The sequence below is a fragment of the Apteryx mantelli genome, chromosome 24, assembly GCF_036417845.1.
Source record: "Apteryx mantelli isolate bAptMan1 chromosome 24, bAptMan1.hap1, whole genome shotgun sequence".
Classification (NCBI taxonomy): Eukaryota; Metazoa; Chordata; class Aves; order Apterygiformes; family Apterygidae; genus Apteryx; species Apteryx mantelli.
In genome coordinates this window covers 4,449,886-4,466,842 of record NC_090001.1, presented here as the reverse complement: position 1 = coordinate 4,466,842, position 16,957 = coordinate 4,449,886, and the positions used below count along the sequence as shown (strand labels likewise).

The window sequence follows — 16,957 nt, the reverse complement described above, 5'->3', positions numbered from 1 at the left end:
TACTGCAATTGCTCTATTTTGCTAAGTGTAACTCACACTTGTATTGTGATTTCAGTCTATTGCTGTGTCACTCTGCTAAATCAAAAATCCTGTGTAATATCCAATATCTTCTAAGAAGTAAATGTTGATATTAAACATTACACCGTCCATGTGTGGAATAGCTAAAAGAACCTGGTCAGGGAGGATTGGACTCTGACAAGCTCTCCTGCCAGCTGTCTTGGAAAGGGAAGGTCCTTGTGAGGCATTCATCTCCCCCAGCCTTGCCCTCCTGAACACAGGTGTTTGTATCTGAAGCAGCCACACCAGCTCCCATTCTAGCAAGGCAGGGAAACTGTCACGTGAAGGCAGCGGGTGCCCGACCCTTTCTGGATGTCTCCATTCCAATGCGATAGATCCTCTCCTCACACCAATATAACGTCTGCTCTTCAGCAGAGACACAGAGGACTGGCTCAGAGGAAGGTGTCTGCGTCAGAGGGACTGACCATCACTTGCCCAAATCCTTCCTGCCACGGAAATTCTTTTTGCAGTTCCCTCTCATTCCCTGCCCATCTCGCTGCCTGGAGCTCTCCCTGCTGGCAGCTCCTTCTCTATCCCAATGTCTTTTCCCTGACGGTGCTCACAGACCCCATCCCACCCTCTGCACGCTCTGTTCTGCCCAACAGAAACCTACCGGGACCGGGCGCTGGGCAGAGGCATTGCTGTGCTCAAAGGTCCTGAGGAGCAGGTCAGAAAAACCCTGAGAAGGCCATAAAGGTGATGCTGGTGCTGTCTGTAGGCTGAGGAGGGGTTGAAGGGGTTTGCTGAGCTTTCTCACAGACCTAGTGATCTCTGCGAGGGAAGGTTTGAGAGTCTCAGTTCCTTCCCAAAGCACAAAACTCTTTCCTTTTATCCCCTCCCCAAATTAGTGAACTGAAAGCACACAGCCTAGAAGGAAAGCTCCTTCCCCTTCAAGTAGCCCCTGCCTTCACCTTCCTTTTGAAAAGTGTCCTCCAGAAATGTCCTCAGGGTGAGCTGGAGCTGTGAGCAGCCCTGACCCACGCACCACCCTCTCCACAGCACACTCAACCTGCCCTGACGGGCTCTCTCCTCCCACCCAGAGCTTCTCCCCACAGCGCTGTGGGGAGTTTGCTGGGCAGGCTGAGTGCTGACCCTCGCAGGCAGCAGAGCCACTGCCCGGGGCACACAGCACCCTGGGGTGCTGGAACACTGCTCTGAATGACAGCCCTGGCTAGACCTCTGGCACACCCTGGCTTCACACCCATGCAGCTCTGCCTGGCAGAAGGCAGCAGGACACCCTGTCCCTGGCATGCTGTGGCAGGGAATCCCCTCCTGCACTCTGGAGAAGCCAGGAGAGCACGCCTTAAGAAAACCCTCCATTATGGGCTGGGTTTAGAAGACCCCTCCAGCAACAGCAGTAGCATTGCCTTGCAGCCAGAGGCTTACTGTGCAAAGGGCTGGGAAGATTCCTCCCACAAGGACCTCTCCTCTGGCCTCACACTCCACACTCCCTTTCACTTCTCTCTGCCTTCTCTCATGGATGTCAGCAAGAGCAGGCAGTGCCCAGAGCCCTGCTGCTCTTGACAGGGGAGCTTCTCCTGCAAAGAGTTGTCTCCCAGCAGTGCTGCCACGTTGCCAGGAGCTCTCTCCGTCCCAGGAGCCTGCCTCTGCTCAGCAACAGTGGTTGAGCTGAAGGCATGAATTTCTCTGTCCCTTGTGCTTCCTCCTCCTGGGACACAGTCACTGAAGTAGACTGAAAGAATCACCTATGGGCCTTTTCTAAAGAGTGGAGAGAGACCCATTGCAGCATTGCAATTTGTCTCATCAGAGGATGGTCATCTAGGACACATGGAAATGTCCCAGTTCGGAAGACCCTATTCCCACCTCTTAACTAGGCAGGACACCTAGAGAAGGGGCAAGAAGGGATTTCAGTTATCCATGGCTCAGGTATTGATTCAGACGCGTTGATTCAAAAGCGTCAATCTGTGCTTCTTCTTTAAGGCCCTGGGATGGAGTGGGATTCAGAGCCCTTCTGTGCCTTCCACAAACACACAGGAGGTGGGATTCCTCTTTCACAACCTGGAGTGTGCACAACAAAGATGCCGGCATGCGAGCTCCCTCTCTAAGCTCCCATGATAATCACTGGAGAGGGAGGGGAGTAGCCAGCTGCCCACACACAAATACGTGGTGACATCTGAAGCGAGAGAGGTGGTCCAAGGCATATGCCAGTGTCTGCTGGCTCTGATGCAGCAACCATGAGACCCACATCCTTCTAGAGCATTAGGTGGTGGCCAGGTGGAGAATCTCCTTGGCCACCTGAAATGACACGAGATGCCTAATACTGCCAGAGCTCCACACATTCGGAGGCTGAGGCACAAGCAGATCCCTACACTGCAAGCAGTTCATGTCATTCAGTGCAGGCACTAGATTCCGTGATGCCTGGGGTGTCAAGCACAACCATATGTCTCCAGCAGATACCGCGTGGGACCTGCCTGTGTCCAAATAACTGAATCCCACTTCTGTCTTTAGGTGAAGTCCATGCCCTCTACATCCAAGTGTGCAGCATAGAGCTGCACATCACACCAAGGACTCTACTCATGTCCCTGCACACTTAACACCTTCTAGCTCTCCTCTCCCTAAGTCTCTTCCCACTCCCACATGATATGAACAGGGACTGTGCTAATGATGTCCACAGCATGGCTGCATGGCAGGCTGTGTAGGCCCAAGAACTTTCTCAGGGGCACCTTCTCCTTCCTGGACATCGATTCACCTCCATCAAAGGCGCCAAGGTGCTGCAGAGGCAGCTCAGGCAGCAAACACCTCTCCTGCCATTCCTGCACAGCCCAGCTCTGTTTCTCCCTGGCCTTGCGCACTGTAGGCCTTGCTCTCTTAGCGGGAACCTCCTTTCACCATTACATATGTTTCACCAGACTGGAGTGCTCTGATGGCATGCTGCAAGCTCTTCAGCAGGGACTTTTAGGGCAGATAGATGATGGGGGCGATGGCCTCTGTGTAAAGGGGCACCTGGGATTTGTGGAGCTCTTCCAAGGGAAGGACAAGGTGCTGGATGGGAAAAGGTGAGTGAGCATCGGAGGAAGGGTGACCTTGCGATGGGAGTTACAGTTCACCCGATCAGGGCGAGGAAGTGGACGCAGGCTCCTTTAAGCAAGCTGAGGAAGTCTGTGGCACACAGGGCCTGCTGCTTATGGAGGGACTTTAATCCCCCTGGCATGCAGTGGAAGGGCAAAGCGCAGGGTGAAAGCAGTGCAGGAGGTTTCTGCAGGGTGTCACGGACACCTTCTTAGCACAGCTGCCAGATGGGCTAAGAAGGGCGACGCTCTCCTGCAGCTGGTACTCGCAAACAAGGAAGAACTGATCAGGGAGGTGATCATCAGTGGAAACGCTGGCTGCAGGGACCATGAAAAAGTGGAGTGCCACATGCTGAAGGCAGGGAGGAAGGACAGCAGCAGAGTACAGACTCGGGACTTCAGAGGAGCAGACTTTGGCCTCTTTGAGGACTGCTGGGGGATCCCATGGGCGTGAGCTCTGAAGGGTACAGGAGCTCAGGAAAGACAGCTGGTCATTAAGAACCATATCCTGGGGTGCATCAGGATGAGTGTTGCCAGCAGATCAAGGGAGGGGATTCTCCCCCTCTCCTCAGCCCTGCTGAGGCCACACCTGCAGTACTGTCTCCAGTTCTGGGCTCCCCAGTACAAGAGAGACATGGCAGTACTGGAAAGAGTCCAGCAGAGGGCTACAAAGATGAGGGGACTGGAGCGTCTCACCTATGAAGAAAGGCTGAGGGAGCTGGGCCTCTTTAGCCTGGAGAAGAGAAGACTGAGAGGGGATCTTATAAAGGTATGCAAATAACTGAAGGGAGGGTGTCAAGAGGATGGGGCCAGACTCTTTTCAGTGGTGCCCAGCAACAGGACGCGAGGCAACAGGCACAAACTGAAACACAGACAGTTCCATCTGAACATGAGGAAAAACTTCTTCCCTGTGAGGGTGACAGAGCACTGGAACAGGTTGCCCCGAGAGGCTGTGGAGTCTCCTTCTCTGGAGATATTCAAAACACGCCTGGACGCAATGCTGTGCAAGGTGCTCTAGGTGACCATGCTTGAGCAGGGCGGTTGGACTTAAATGATCTCCAGAGGTCCCTTCCAACATTAACCATTCTATGATTCTGTGATTCTGTGAACAGCACCCACCAAGCGCAAAGATGGTCCATACCAATACTCAGTAAAACCAGTAGACATTTCAGCACAACAGCTGGACTAAACAGTGTATTGTTGTCAAGCAAAGTAGGGTTGCTGTTCAGGAAGCCAAAGCTCCCCTAGTATAGACACTTGCAGGGGACGTCAAGGTGTCGCAAAGGAGTGATGCACTTCACTCGCAAGAGGGAAGCAGCACTATGTTTATTGTGGTAAGCTAGCGACTGAACAAAGTTCAATCGTAAATAAGAATGATTTAAAGAGTTTCGATTGGCAAGGTTCACTCAGTTATTTATTGCATGAAGGACAGGGTCGGATACATATGTAACGGAGACCCTCCCGTTAAGTCATGAGGTTCAGAAAGGACCCCCTTGCTTTCCAAACTCCCTCACAGAGGAGCCTACCTGCAGCTGGATCCAATCCTAGTCTCAGACTTGGTCAACGGTTTATGTCTAAAGGATTATGTGCACAATTAATCAGAGATATAACTCAGCAAAGTTTTGTGAAGTTTTGAAGTGTTTCAGCATGCTATTAATCACTTACTGAGGATTTGTCGTGGATAAGGAATCTCTCAACCCTGAGAAGGAACCTTGAGGGGCGTCCCTGCTCAAGAGGAGGTTCTGCAGTGCAGCCCGCTGCCATGCAGGAGAGCTCAATGGGCTCTGGGCTGCCCCCTAGTTATGGGGGTCAGGGGGAGATGATTGACTCATAGTCATATTTGTATGCTAGACAGGCCTTAGTTGGCGCATGCTCAATTAGCCCCTGCCTACATGCTGTTTACAGGGAGGTCAGGTTGAGGGGGAGAGAGCACATCAGTGGGGCGGGGGGGAAAGGAGCACACTGTCACAGCACGTTTGCTCTTTTATGGCACATCGTGTCTATCTTAAGCACCGCACACTGAGAAACCTTGTGAGGACTTTTACAAGCAAAGAGCCTGCTTTGGTGCCAAAGGAGGAAGGCTCTCCTCTCCCATGTTCTCCTACATCCTGCTTCTCCAAAAAGAGGGACCCACAGGAGAAACCAGTCTTGAGGCTCACCAAAGCATCTCAACGCGTGGCCACGCTTTGTGCTGTTTCAACCCACACGACTTTGATCCTGGTTTTGAAAAATGCCAAGCCCCAAACCAATCCCCAAGCCCCAGATGCCTGCAAAGATCTGCCTAGTGCAGCCATCTGCCAGTGCAGGGATGCAGAAGTGACTTCTCTAGTTCCCCATTTTAGGAATTTCACTGCCTTTGGCAACATCTGCAGATGTTCCTCAAGGAGTTATCAGAAAAATATATAGAAAAATACCTGGGGTGGAGGGAGGTGACTGCTTTCCAGGACATGAGGGGAAATCTCTCTGCTCTCTCCTGGCTCTGCCATCTCCATGGCAGTGACCTACCGAGCCCCCACATGACATGAGCTGAGGTCACAGTGGGATGTGCTGCATCACAGGCAGGTCTTCTCGGTGCCATGGGTGGGGGCCCTCACTTCCCTGTGAGGCCCAGGCGCTGCTGGGCACTGCTCATGCGATACCCACAGCTGCCCTTCGTAGTGGGACCATGGCAAGGAGAGGGGACAGGAGGCAGTGGGGCCGCATTGAGGGCCCCTCGCCAAAGGGCAGAGGAGCAGGAGCACATTGGGAAGGAGTTTGGGGTGATGAAATGGGAAGAGAATCCTTCCTCCATTGCTGGAGAGGCAAGTCGAGGGCAAGGGGATAAGCGACATGGAGGACTGCTGGATGGACACCATCAGCCTGGACCACAGCTCCTTCTTCCCAACGCTCCTGCAGCTCTCCACTGAGGGTAAGGTCTTTGGGAGCTCCTTCCCAAGGTGTCGCACAGAGCCCGTTAACTGCAAAAACTGCTGTGGATCCTGGGCTGTGGTGGTGGCTGCACAGGGCTGGGGGCTGCCAAGAGAGTCCTGCCTGAGGGTCCCTCTGGCTCCAATGGACAATGTGGCAGCCAGGACTCCTGGGTCCTGGCGTTGGGGCTCCCTGAGCCACAAGGCTTCTGTGGGGCCAGCTCCATGTCCTTGTGGGTGGAGGGATGGGGTGGGCAATCCATGGCCAGGTTTCCCTGGGAGTGGGTCCTCCTTTGCCTTCTGGCTCTGAAAGGAAAGGGGTCCTGTGACCCCGAGGCTGGTGCCACCAGCACAGGCCCCAGAACTGCCCCCCCACGCCCCCATGGCCTCCAGGGCGCAGGGCAGCCAGCAGACCCGCAGGGCCCCTGCTGCAGAACCCAGCACCGCCAGGACAGCAGCCGCGCCATGGGGCCCTGCATTGCTCAGCCACACAGCGCCACGCTGCCCCCAGGCCCCGCCGTGCCCTGGCCCCGCACTGCCGCCCACAACATGGTGCCCGATTGTGGGGGGAGGGGGCAGAGTGGGCCACCAGGACAGGAGGACCCAATGTTGCCATGGCACCGCCCCAGTGCAGACCTCCTATTGGCTGGCAGGAGGAGGAAGGCGGGCAGCGATTTCACTGATGGCTCTGACAGCCAATTACCATCCAACATGGGAAGGGAAAAAGACACCAAGGAGGGAAGTGAAGGAGGAGCGGGAGCAAAGCAGGTGAGAAGCGAGCAGGAGAGAAAATGGGTGCGAGTGGGTTTGGTGGGGGCTGCAGGTGCGTTCAACTGGCGGTGGGTGCCCTCCTGCTGGGTCGGGGGCAGTGGTGCTGGCGCCGGGGCTGCTTTGCTGCAGGAGCTGCAGCAGGGGCTGGTGGGGCTGTGAGCAGGGGCCAGAGCGACGTGGGCCAGAGCGGGGAGCTGCCCTGCAGCCAGACGTGGCGGCCTGCCCCGAGCAGCTGGGCCGGGGCGGCTCGGTGGGGTTTGGGGGCAGGAAGCTTTGGCCCTGTGGTGGGTCTGGATCCATGTTAAAGCATTTCCCTGAGCTGCTGCTGCCAGCGCAGCCCCAGGTGCTGCTCAGAGCTGTGTTTGGGAGGTGCTGGGCAGAGTGTGAGCAGGCTGCTGGTGTCCTTGCGAGGTGCCCTTCCAGGTGGTCTCTTCTGTTCTGAAAATGGAATTTCCGAGTGTCTCTGAGAGAGGCTGTCCCCGCATGTCATGCCGTGCCTTAGTCGGTGTTTTTGCTGCAGGCCTCTTGCTTCTCCCCGAGACCTGTGAGCCTGGCAGCAGCGTGAAGGGTGTTTCCAGAGCAGCTCTGTAAGTGGGAGCTGTTTTGCTTGTGAAGGGCCTTGAAAGTGCTTGAACAGCCAGTCCTCCCACTTGCTGTTGTTCTTTCCATCCCCCTAGGTCAGGATGAAGAGTTGTTGAATTGTGGCTCTGCTGGTTTCACCAGCCAAGATGCCCTGGCCTGAGTCCTTCCGCGTGTCTCCAATTCTCAGGGCATAGAACAGGAGAATGCTTGTTGTCCTGGATGTGTAGAGGATTTTCTGGGATTGTTCAGCATTGAGAAAGGAACTTGACTTCTGAGTTGCGGGAAGGCTTCTCCCTCTGCCTGGGACTTGAGGCCCTGCTGTCTTCAGGTTCAGGATTGCTGCTCCCATGCAACCCTCCCATTAGAAAATGTTGGCAAGAATTACTTGCAGGCCTTTTCGCAATTCCTTAGTTTTATGGGCTACGTGTAGCAACTACCTAGGGAAAAGGTAATGTTGTTTTGGGGTCGTAACTGGTACCTGAGGGGTGTTTTGCTCACTCTGAAGCTTCATTGTGAAGCCATGAGGTGAATGAGGGAGGCCATTCAGGAGCTGGCTCAGCCTTGGGGAAGAGCAGGGGGAGCTGCAGGAGGCAACAGCCCCATGGTCAGGGTGTGGGCAGCGAGGTCACCACTCTCTGAGAGCTATGCCAGAAAATCACCAGTGTCAAATCAGTTCTTTGCAAGTAGCTGGTAGGCCAGCAGGAGGCACATGGCTCAGCTGTTGATGATGAGGTGACTTCTGCCTGAGTTCCTGATAGTGCAGGTGGAGGAAGAAGGCTTGGCTGTTGCTTGTGAGGTCCCTTCTGACTGCTGACCTGATTGGGTAGCAGGAGCCATGTGGCTGGAGAGGTGATTGTGAGGACATTTCTACCTCAGCAGTTGATAGGGCAGCAGCAGCAGGTCCATGGCTGGGATCTGTGTTTTTGAGATCATTTCTGCCTGCGCAGCTGATAAGCCAGGATTTGTCTCATGGCTGGGGAACTTGTAGTGAGGTAATTTCTGTCTTAGAGACTTCTAGGCCAGTGACCGACATGGCTGTGAAGGTGACTGTGAGGTCATGTCTTTCTGAGTGCCTGATAGACCAGCACCAGGCAGTTACGCATGTGGTGGGGGTATGCACCTGTGAGGTCACCTCTCTCTGAGCAGCTGATAGGTGAGGAGAAGACACATGGCTTGGATGTTGGTGGTGAGGTCACTTCTGGGTTTGTTGCGTGTGCTCAGAGGAGGGATTGACCCCTGCAGAGCTCTACAGCAATACAGAAATGCAACTCATTAATCAGGCAGAAGTCGATGTTCCACATCATCTGGCACAAATTTGATTCCACTCCGTCATCATGAGTTATTACTGCTACATTTCAAATGTGGATGATGTTCTGTGGTGAACATGGACATGGAGTTGGACTTTCCATTTCTTCTAAGCAGAAGCTTGCAGCCTCCTCCCGGTCAGCTAGGGAGTCCAAGTAGACTTTTGAGGCTGCTAAATGAATGTAGTGCTGGTGTGAGCAGTGGTGTTAGTAATCTCTTCTTCCCAAGGTGTGTGTGCTTTAGAAATTGCCGCTGTCAAAAGAGCAGGGAGCTTGTGAGATTTTCCTGCCAGGTCTGAATGCTGTGTCTGTCTTTGAGGTGTCCAGCTGCTTTTATGACACATTTGGGACTGTAACACGTTTGAGGTCTCTGCTTTTCTGTCCACGTATGCAGTCACTGGAGAATGGGTGCAAAGGCTGTTGAAGGAGGCAGAAGGAATGTCACCCCCCAAAAAAAAGGTATGGGCCACATTTTCCAAGGGATTTCTTGTTCAGAGAAGTTGAGGCACAAGTGAGAGGCAAGAGCTGGCCTGATGAGCCGCTGTGAGAGCACTTGCTCTCTGCTTCCTGGAGGTGGGAAGTGAGCAGGCCCCAGGCTGTGAGTGGCTGTTCAGAGGCAGAGCCTGTTGCAAGGCCTTGGAGGCCTAGAAGGGAATGGAAGGGCTGGAGAGTTGGGCTTTCTGTGTGTTGGGGTGCTTGGGTGTGCCCTGCCTGCTGCCCTGTGTGGTGCTGTGCACTGTGTGTCGCTGATGCAGAGACGCATGTTGGCTGTGAACCCTCTGTGAGGTGTGGGGTTAGAGGCGTGGTACAATGTGAGGTGCCCTGTGGTGGACCTGGGTGGTGGTGCCAGTGTTTTGCTGCTCAGCATGGGAGGAGGTGTCTGGAGAGAGCAGTGCTCTGCTCCCAGAGCCCAGCCTGCCATCACTGTGTCCTTCTGGGAGACCTGACTGAGGACTGTTGGTGACCATGTTCCCTCCTTGGAGCATCCTGGTGCGAGGCAGGGATGCTCACAGTTTGGTGGTTTCTGTCAGCTGAGGTCCAGGCTTGCAGTTTCGGAAGGTCTTGATGCTTCCCTGAGTCTTTGGGATTTTCCTGACACCGCTGGAGAAAGTTATCTTCTCACTCATTAAAGACTTTTTGTTGAAGCTGGACCCTCATAGCACCTTCCCATTCCAGACCCTAATCTCTCCCAATCCATCAGAGAGCCTCTCATGCTGTTAGTGTGCACCTCCAAGAAAATCCGGCTGCGTCTTCTCTGTGCCCTCCATAAGGGAGCTGTGCACAGAATGAAGATCCCCCTTGGTCTTCTCCTGTCTAGGCTGAACAAACCGAGCTCTCCCAGCCTCTCCTTATATGCCCCACGCTCCAGCCTCAGACCCTATTGGTGTGCTAGTGCCTATGCAGAACCAGAGAGCCCAAAAGGGACCCGTTGTACAGACATGGTGTCACCAGGGCCAAAAAGACGGGTAGAACATCTTGGTGGCCCTGCTGGCTGTGCTGTCAGAAATACAGCTCAGCACCAGGGAGCTGAGCTAAGAAGCTGCCCTGACACCCTCCAGAAACCTCCTGGACTGCTCCCACCCTGCTGTTTGCCCTTCCACTGCATGCCAGGTAGATTAGAGTCCCTCCACAAGAAGCAGGCCCTGTGAGCCACAGGCTTCCTCAGGTGGCTTAAAGAAGACTATGTCCACCTCCTCACCCTGACTGTGTTCTCTGAAACTCCCATCACGATGTCACTCTCGCTCTGATGGCCTCCCACAAGCGCTCACCCAGCCCTTTGTCCATCCCTTGGAAGAGCCCCATACATCCAAGCTGCCCCTTCACACAAAGGGCATCCCACCTTCTCATCTTCCTTCCCAGGCTCCCCTGAAGAGCCTGTACCCTGCCATCACAGCCTTCCAGTTGTGCAAGTGATCCCATCACATCTCGGTTATTCCAAAGATGTTGCAGCCTTGTGACTGCTTGTGCATCTCCATTGCCTCCTGTCTGGGCCCCAGGCTGCATGCTGCTGCCTGCATGTGTATATTTGGGCGGCAGAGCCTCAGCTGTAGCCCAGAGAACAGATTGGCCATAGGGAAACCTGCTACCAAGAGCCAAGGACACCAAATAGGCAATGGCCCCACTTCAGAGCAGAGACATGCTGGCGTAGAGAGCAGATGGCAACGTAATGGTGAAACAGGGTTCCCACTGAAAGAGCAAACCTGCAGTGCCCAAGGCCAGGGAGAAACAGAGCAGGGCTGTGCAGGAACAGAAGGAGAGGGGTTTGGTGCTCGAGCCGACCCGGCAGCACCCTGAGGCCAGTGGCAGATGTGAATGGATCCCCAGGAAGGAGAAGGTGCCCCAGAGAACATCCCTGGGCCTGCACAGCCTGTGATCCAGGCACCTTGTGGACTTCCTTAACACAGTCCCTGTATCATCTGCGGGTGAGAAGAGGTTCAGGGGAAGGAGAGCTGGGAGATTTCAAGAGTGCAGAGCCATGAGTGGAGACCTTGGTGTGATGTGCTTCCTGTTTATGCAGCACACTTGCATGCAGACAGTATGGACTTTGCCTAAAGGCAGAGGTGGGATTGCGTTGTTTGGGCACAGGTAGGAAACCCGAGGCCCCCTGGGGCACTTCTCCAGCAACCACTCCAAAAGGGCATGGCTTTTCTGTAGGTCCCATGCAGTATCTGCTGGAAACATAACCTGGATGAAGGCAGAGAGTGCACCCTCAGCAAGTTTTCTGATGATACGAAACTGGGAGGAGTGGCTGATACCCCAGAGGGCTGTGCTGCCATTCAGAGAGACCTGGACAGGCTGGAGAGGTGGGCGGAGAGGAACCTCATGCTCCAGTACAGGCTGGGGGCTGACCTGCTGGAAAGCAGCTCTGCAGAGAAGGACCTGGGAGTGCTGGTAGACAAGTTGAGCCAGCAATGTGTCCTTGTGGCCAAGAAGGCCAATGGTATCCTGGAGTGCATGAGGAAGAGTGTTGCCAGCAGGTCAAGGGAGGGGATAGTCCCCCTCTCCTCAGCCCTGTTGAGGCCACACCTGCAGTACTGTGTCCAGTTCTGGGCTCCCCAATAGAAGAGAGACATGGAGCTCCTGGAGTGAGTCCAGCGGAGGGCTACAAAGATGATGAAGGGACTGGAGCATCTCTCATATGAGGAAAGGCTGAGGGAACTGAGCCTTTTCAGCCTGGAGAAGAGAAGGCTGAGAGGAGATCTTATCAATGTGTACAAATATCTGAAGGGAGGGTGTCAAGAGGATGGGACCAGACTCTTTTCAGGGGTGCCCAGTGACAGGACGCGAGGCAACGGGCACAAACTGAAACACGGACAGTTCCATCTGAACATGAGGAAAAACTTGTTTACTGTGAGGGTGACAGAGCACTGGACCAGGTTGCCCAGACAGGTTGTGGAGTGTCCATCCTTGGAGATATTCAAAAGCTGCCTAGACAGGGTGCTGGGCAATGTGCTCTAGGTGACCCTGCTTGAGCAGGGTGGGTGGACTAGATGATCTCCAGAGGTCCCTTCCAACCTCAACCATTCTGTGATTCTGTGATTCTGAACGAGCCCTTCTGCTAGAAACCCCAGGAATCTGGCATGGCCCTGCCAGCCTATTTCTCTGTCATTATAACAAGTGTCTGAACTGAACTACAGTAGCGGTTTGCACTGTCAGGTTCTTCATGTGTCTCAGCTTCATAATGACTGAAGCTCTAGGTACAGTGTCGTTTCAGATGGCCTGGGAAATTCCCCACCTGACCCCCAGCTTAGGATCTCGAAGGATGTAGGTCTCACACTTGCTCCATCAGCGCAAGCAAACACTGACACGTGCCTTGGGCCACCTCTATCTCTGCAAACATCACCAGGTTTTGCCAGGAACTGCTTTCAACCTTTCATCTCCAGTGATTATAATGGGAGCTTAGACAAGGAGCTCGCATACAGACATCTCTGTTGTGCATGCTTCAGGTTGGGCACGGGGAATCCCACCTCCTGTGTGTTTGTGGAGTTCATGGGAGAGAGCTGAATCCCACTGCAGCCCAGGGGCTCCTAAACTGTCATGTGATGCCCAGATTGACTCATCTGAATCAAAACCTGAACCTTGGGTAAATGACCTCCCTTCTTGGCGTCGTCTAGGCTCCTGCCTAGTTAAGAGATGGGAAGGGGGTCTTCTAGAGTGGGACATTTCCACCTCCTGCAGATAACCATCCTCTGATGATAAAAAATTGTAATGCTGGAATCAGTCGCCCTTCACTGTTTAGAGAGGGACTGTTGGTGATTATTTTCATCTATGTCAGTGAACCTTTCCCAGGTGGAGGGAGCACAAGGGATTGATGCCTTCAGCTGGGCCTATGCTCCTGAGCAGAGGCAGGCTCCTGGGATGGAGGGAGCTCCTGGCAACCTGGCAGCACTGCTGAGAGACAGCTGTGTCCAGGAGCAGCTTCCCTGTCAAGAGCAGCAGGGCTCCGGGCAGTGCCTGCTGTTGCTGAGATGCGATGAGACAAGAGAGAGAGAAGTGAAAGGCAGTGTGGAGTGGGAGGACAACTGAGTGCTCTTGGTGGGAGAAATTTTCACAGACCTTTGACACGGTAAGTCTCTGGCTGCAGGGCAATGTTACTGCTGTTCCTGGAGAGGTCTTCTAAACCCATCCCATCCCATGGTTTTTAAGGATCGTACCTCTGGCTTCTCCAGTGTAGAGGAGAAGGAGGTGCTTCAGAGTAGGGATTCCTAGCAACTCCATCACAGGCACGGGGCATCCACTATCCTCTCCGAGGGACTGCTGCAGGAGTGCGAAGCCTACGTGTGCACACAGATCTGCCCAGGGTTCTTTTCCAGAACAGTGTCCCTTCACCCCAGGGTGCTGTTTGCCAAGGGCAGTGACTCTGCTGCCTGCAGGGGTCAGCACTGCCCAGAGAGCTCCCCATGGCATTATGGGGAGAAGCTCTGGGTGGAAGGAGTGACCGCTGGTAGAAGAGTTCATTCTTTTGAGAGGGTGCTGTGTGGATCAGGGCTGCTCACAGCTCTAGCTCAGGCACAGGCCATTTCTGAGGGGGCTTTGCAAAAGGAAGGCCAAGACAGGTGTTTCCTGAAAGAAAGGCTATTTTCTGAGTTGGTGCTTTAAGTTTCCTTCTAGCTGGCATGGGGAAAATGGAAATGGAGCTGTCAGGTTGGGACAAGGGACTGAGATTCATTAACAGTTTCAAAGAGCAATCAATAGTTCTGCTAGGAACTTCTGAAAGACCCTTCAGCAACCCCTTAGTCTATAGACAGCAGCAAACTCCCCCTGGATGGTCACCTCTTGAGGGTTCATCTGACCTGCTCCTTCTCACCTGCACGCAGGGGAATGCCCCTGGACAGTGCGCTGCTGCTGGGAGGTTTGTGCAGGGCAGACCTGAGCACCCTGGGGAAGGCGTCGGCACTGCACCACTGTCCCTGAATTGCTCAAATCCATCCTCCCATGCTGTTTCTGTTAGCAATTGCCTCTCAGTCCCTGCCCATCTCTGCTGCCTGGAGCTTCCGGGACAGGGCACTGGCCAGGGCTATCTCTGTGCTCACAGGTCCTAAGGAGTGGGTCTGAAAAACTCTCCTGAGGCTGTAAAGGTGATGCTGGTGCTGTCTGTAGGCTGAGGTGGGGATGAAGGGACCTGCTGAGGTTTCTCACAGACCTTTTGATCTGTCTCCCCCTTTAGAGTCTTAATGAGCTGTCTCCCTCTTAAGTCTTAAGGAGAACCCATCTTTAGGACCCTTGACAGTTTCCCTGGGGTGTCCTGCCAAGCTGCAAGCTGCCTTCCAGAAGAGTACAGCTTCCCTCTAGCATTTTGCGCTGAGAGTCCTTGGTCTGGTCCTGTGAGTCAGAAGCCTTCTCACACTCTTCATCACTCTCTCCATATCTGGCCTGAGGGAGAAGACTTTGGAAATCTTTCTTTTAAAACTGTACTCCTCTGCTCTCAGCTCAGTGCAGTTTCTTTCTGAGATGAACTTGTGAGTGTGAGTGTCCTTTAGCTGAGTGAGGTGCAAGGGCAGGGCAGTGAGGGGCAAGATTCATTGACAGACCACATCCCATGACTCTGTACAAAGTCACAGCAAGCCCTTTTTCCGTCTTCAGATGCACAAGTGCTCATGCTGAGAGCAACTGAAATGGCCAAGATTTCTACCCAGTCAAAGAATGCTCCCACAGTGTGATGGAGGCATCTGAAAATGAGATCAATATATATACTCAGACTCCCCACTGAAGATTATTTTCTGGAGAAAATAGGTGTCAACATGTTGGACAGTCTTTCCACATAAGGGGTAGACGTAATCTGCTGCCGGACGTGTGCATCAGAGCTAGCCACTTCCCACTCCCATTACGGTCCCTGGAGAAAGAGCACAGATGGTAAATTGGTGTGAGGAGAGGGTCTATCTCATTGGAATGGAGACATCTAGAAAGGAGCAGGTCAGCGCCTGCCTTCGCTTCAATGTTTCTTTTCCTTGCTGGAGTGGCAGCTGGTGTCACTGATTCAGATACAGACACCTCTGTGCAAGAGGTGCTCAAGGGTGGGGGAGAGGAATCCCTCACAAGGGTCTTCTCTTTCAGAGACAGCTGCCATGAGTGCTATATTCATCTCTCATTATGGAAAATAGAGAAAATTCCCACTGGGTCATTGTACCAAGACCCATCCATTCAGCTCACGGTGTCCATCTGTGGGAATCCCACCAAATACCTGGGACTCTTTGACACCTCCATTTACACCCCCCAGCAGGGCAGAACTGACTCCTCTAGAGACCACGGGCAGAGGCCCCTGCTCTGCACGGCACACTCAGCCAGCGCAAAGCAGAGCTCCAGACAGGGAGCAGAACCTGAATGTAAAGGGCAGAGAAGACATGGGGTTTCTATGAGAAATGGGATGGGTTTGCCTTAGAGAAGCCTGTTCTAACTTGTCGCTGTTATTTCCTCCTTGGACAGGCCCCAAAGTCCAGAGGAAGTAAATGTCCAACAGCAGCTCCCTCAACAAATTCCTCCTCCTGGCATTTGCGGACACACGGGAGCTGCAGCTCTTGCACTTCTCGCTCTTCCTGGGCATCTACCTGGCTGCCCTCCTGGCCAACAGCCTCATCATCACAGCCATAGCCTGCGACCACCGCCTCCACACCCCCATGTACTTCTTCCTCCTCAACCTCTCCCTCCTCGACCTTGGCTCCATCTCCACCACTGTCCCCAAATCCATGGCCAATTCCCTGAGCAACTCCAGGGCCATTTCCTACTGGGGATGTGCTGCACAGGTCTTTCTGTTTGTCTTTTTCTTGCCAACTGAGTATTCTGTTCTCACTGTCATGGCCTATGACCGCTATGTGGCCATCTGCAAACCCCTGCACTATGGGACCATCATGAGCAGCAGAGCTTGTGTCAAAATGGCAGCAGCTGCCTGGGCCAGTGGTTTACTCTATGCTCTCCTGCACACTGCTAACACATTTTCCATACCACTCTGCCAAGGCAATGTTGTGGAGCAGTTCTTCTGTGAAATTCCCCAGATCCTCAAGCTCTCCTGCTCAGACACCTACCTCAGGGAACTTGGGGTTGTGGTGATTAGTGCTTGTTTAGGATTTGGTTGTTTTGTTTTCATTGTGCTGTCCTATGTGCAGATCTTCACAGTTGTGCTGAGGATCCCCTCTGAGCAGGGCCGGCACAAAGCCTTCTCCATGTGCCTCCCTCACCTGGCCGTGGTCTCTCTGTTCATCAGCACTGTCATGTTTGCCTACCTGAAGCCCCCCTCCCTCTCCTCCGCAGTTCTGGATCTGGTGGTGGCTGTTCTGTACGCAGTGGTGCCTCCAACAGTGAACCCCCTCATCTACAGCATGAGGAACAAGGAGCTCAAGGATGCACTGAAGAAACTGGTTCAATGATTACTGTCTCTGCAGCAATAAGCTGCCCATATCATCTCACAAGCTATTTCCAATTTACCTGGGCAACTCTTGTGCTTTGGGCATTCTATCTGTAATAATTATGTCATCTAAAATGAAAAAATATTAATTCTGCCAGATGACACGTGAACACCTCCTGAGCCATTTGAAATGCCCTGTGTCTGCTTCAAGCATCGTCCACAGCCACAGAGCTTGGGAAGGGGTGGTCAGGTACAATGGTGCTGGTCCAGCTGGGTCTGCCCTGACCAGCACTGCCAGTGCAGAGTCACCCTGGGGTTCCACAGCCTGCTCACTCTGCAGAGCGCAACGCCAGCCCGGGGCACTTCGGGGAGCACAGGGGAGGGGTGCAGGGATGGCTGGTGAGGCCAGCATGGACATACTCCCCTGGGGAAAGGCTCTCTGGGGAGCAGGGACTTCCAGGGGGGAGT

At 53.8% G+C, this 16,957-nt stretch overlaps 1 protein-coding gene across 1 annotated transcript; it reads left to right on the top strand.

Moving 5' to 3' along the window:
- Nucleotides 1–15,596: 15,596 nt before the first annotated feature.
- Nucleotides 15,597–16,511, top strand: LOC136994111 (olfactory receptor 14C36-like). Its single transcript, XM_067310363.1, has one exon. It carries the CDS (start codon nucleotides 15,597–15,599, stop codon nucleotides 16,509–16,511), a length of 915 nt encoding a protein of 304 aa, XP_067166464.1.
- Nucleotides 16,512–16,957: the final 446 nt, after the last annotated feature.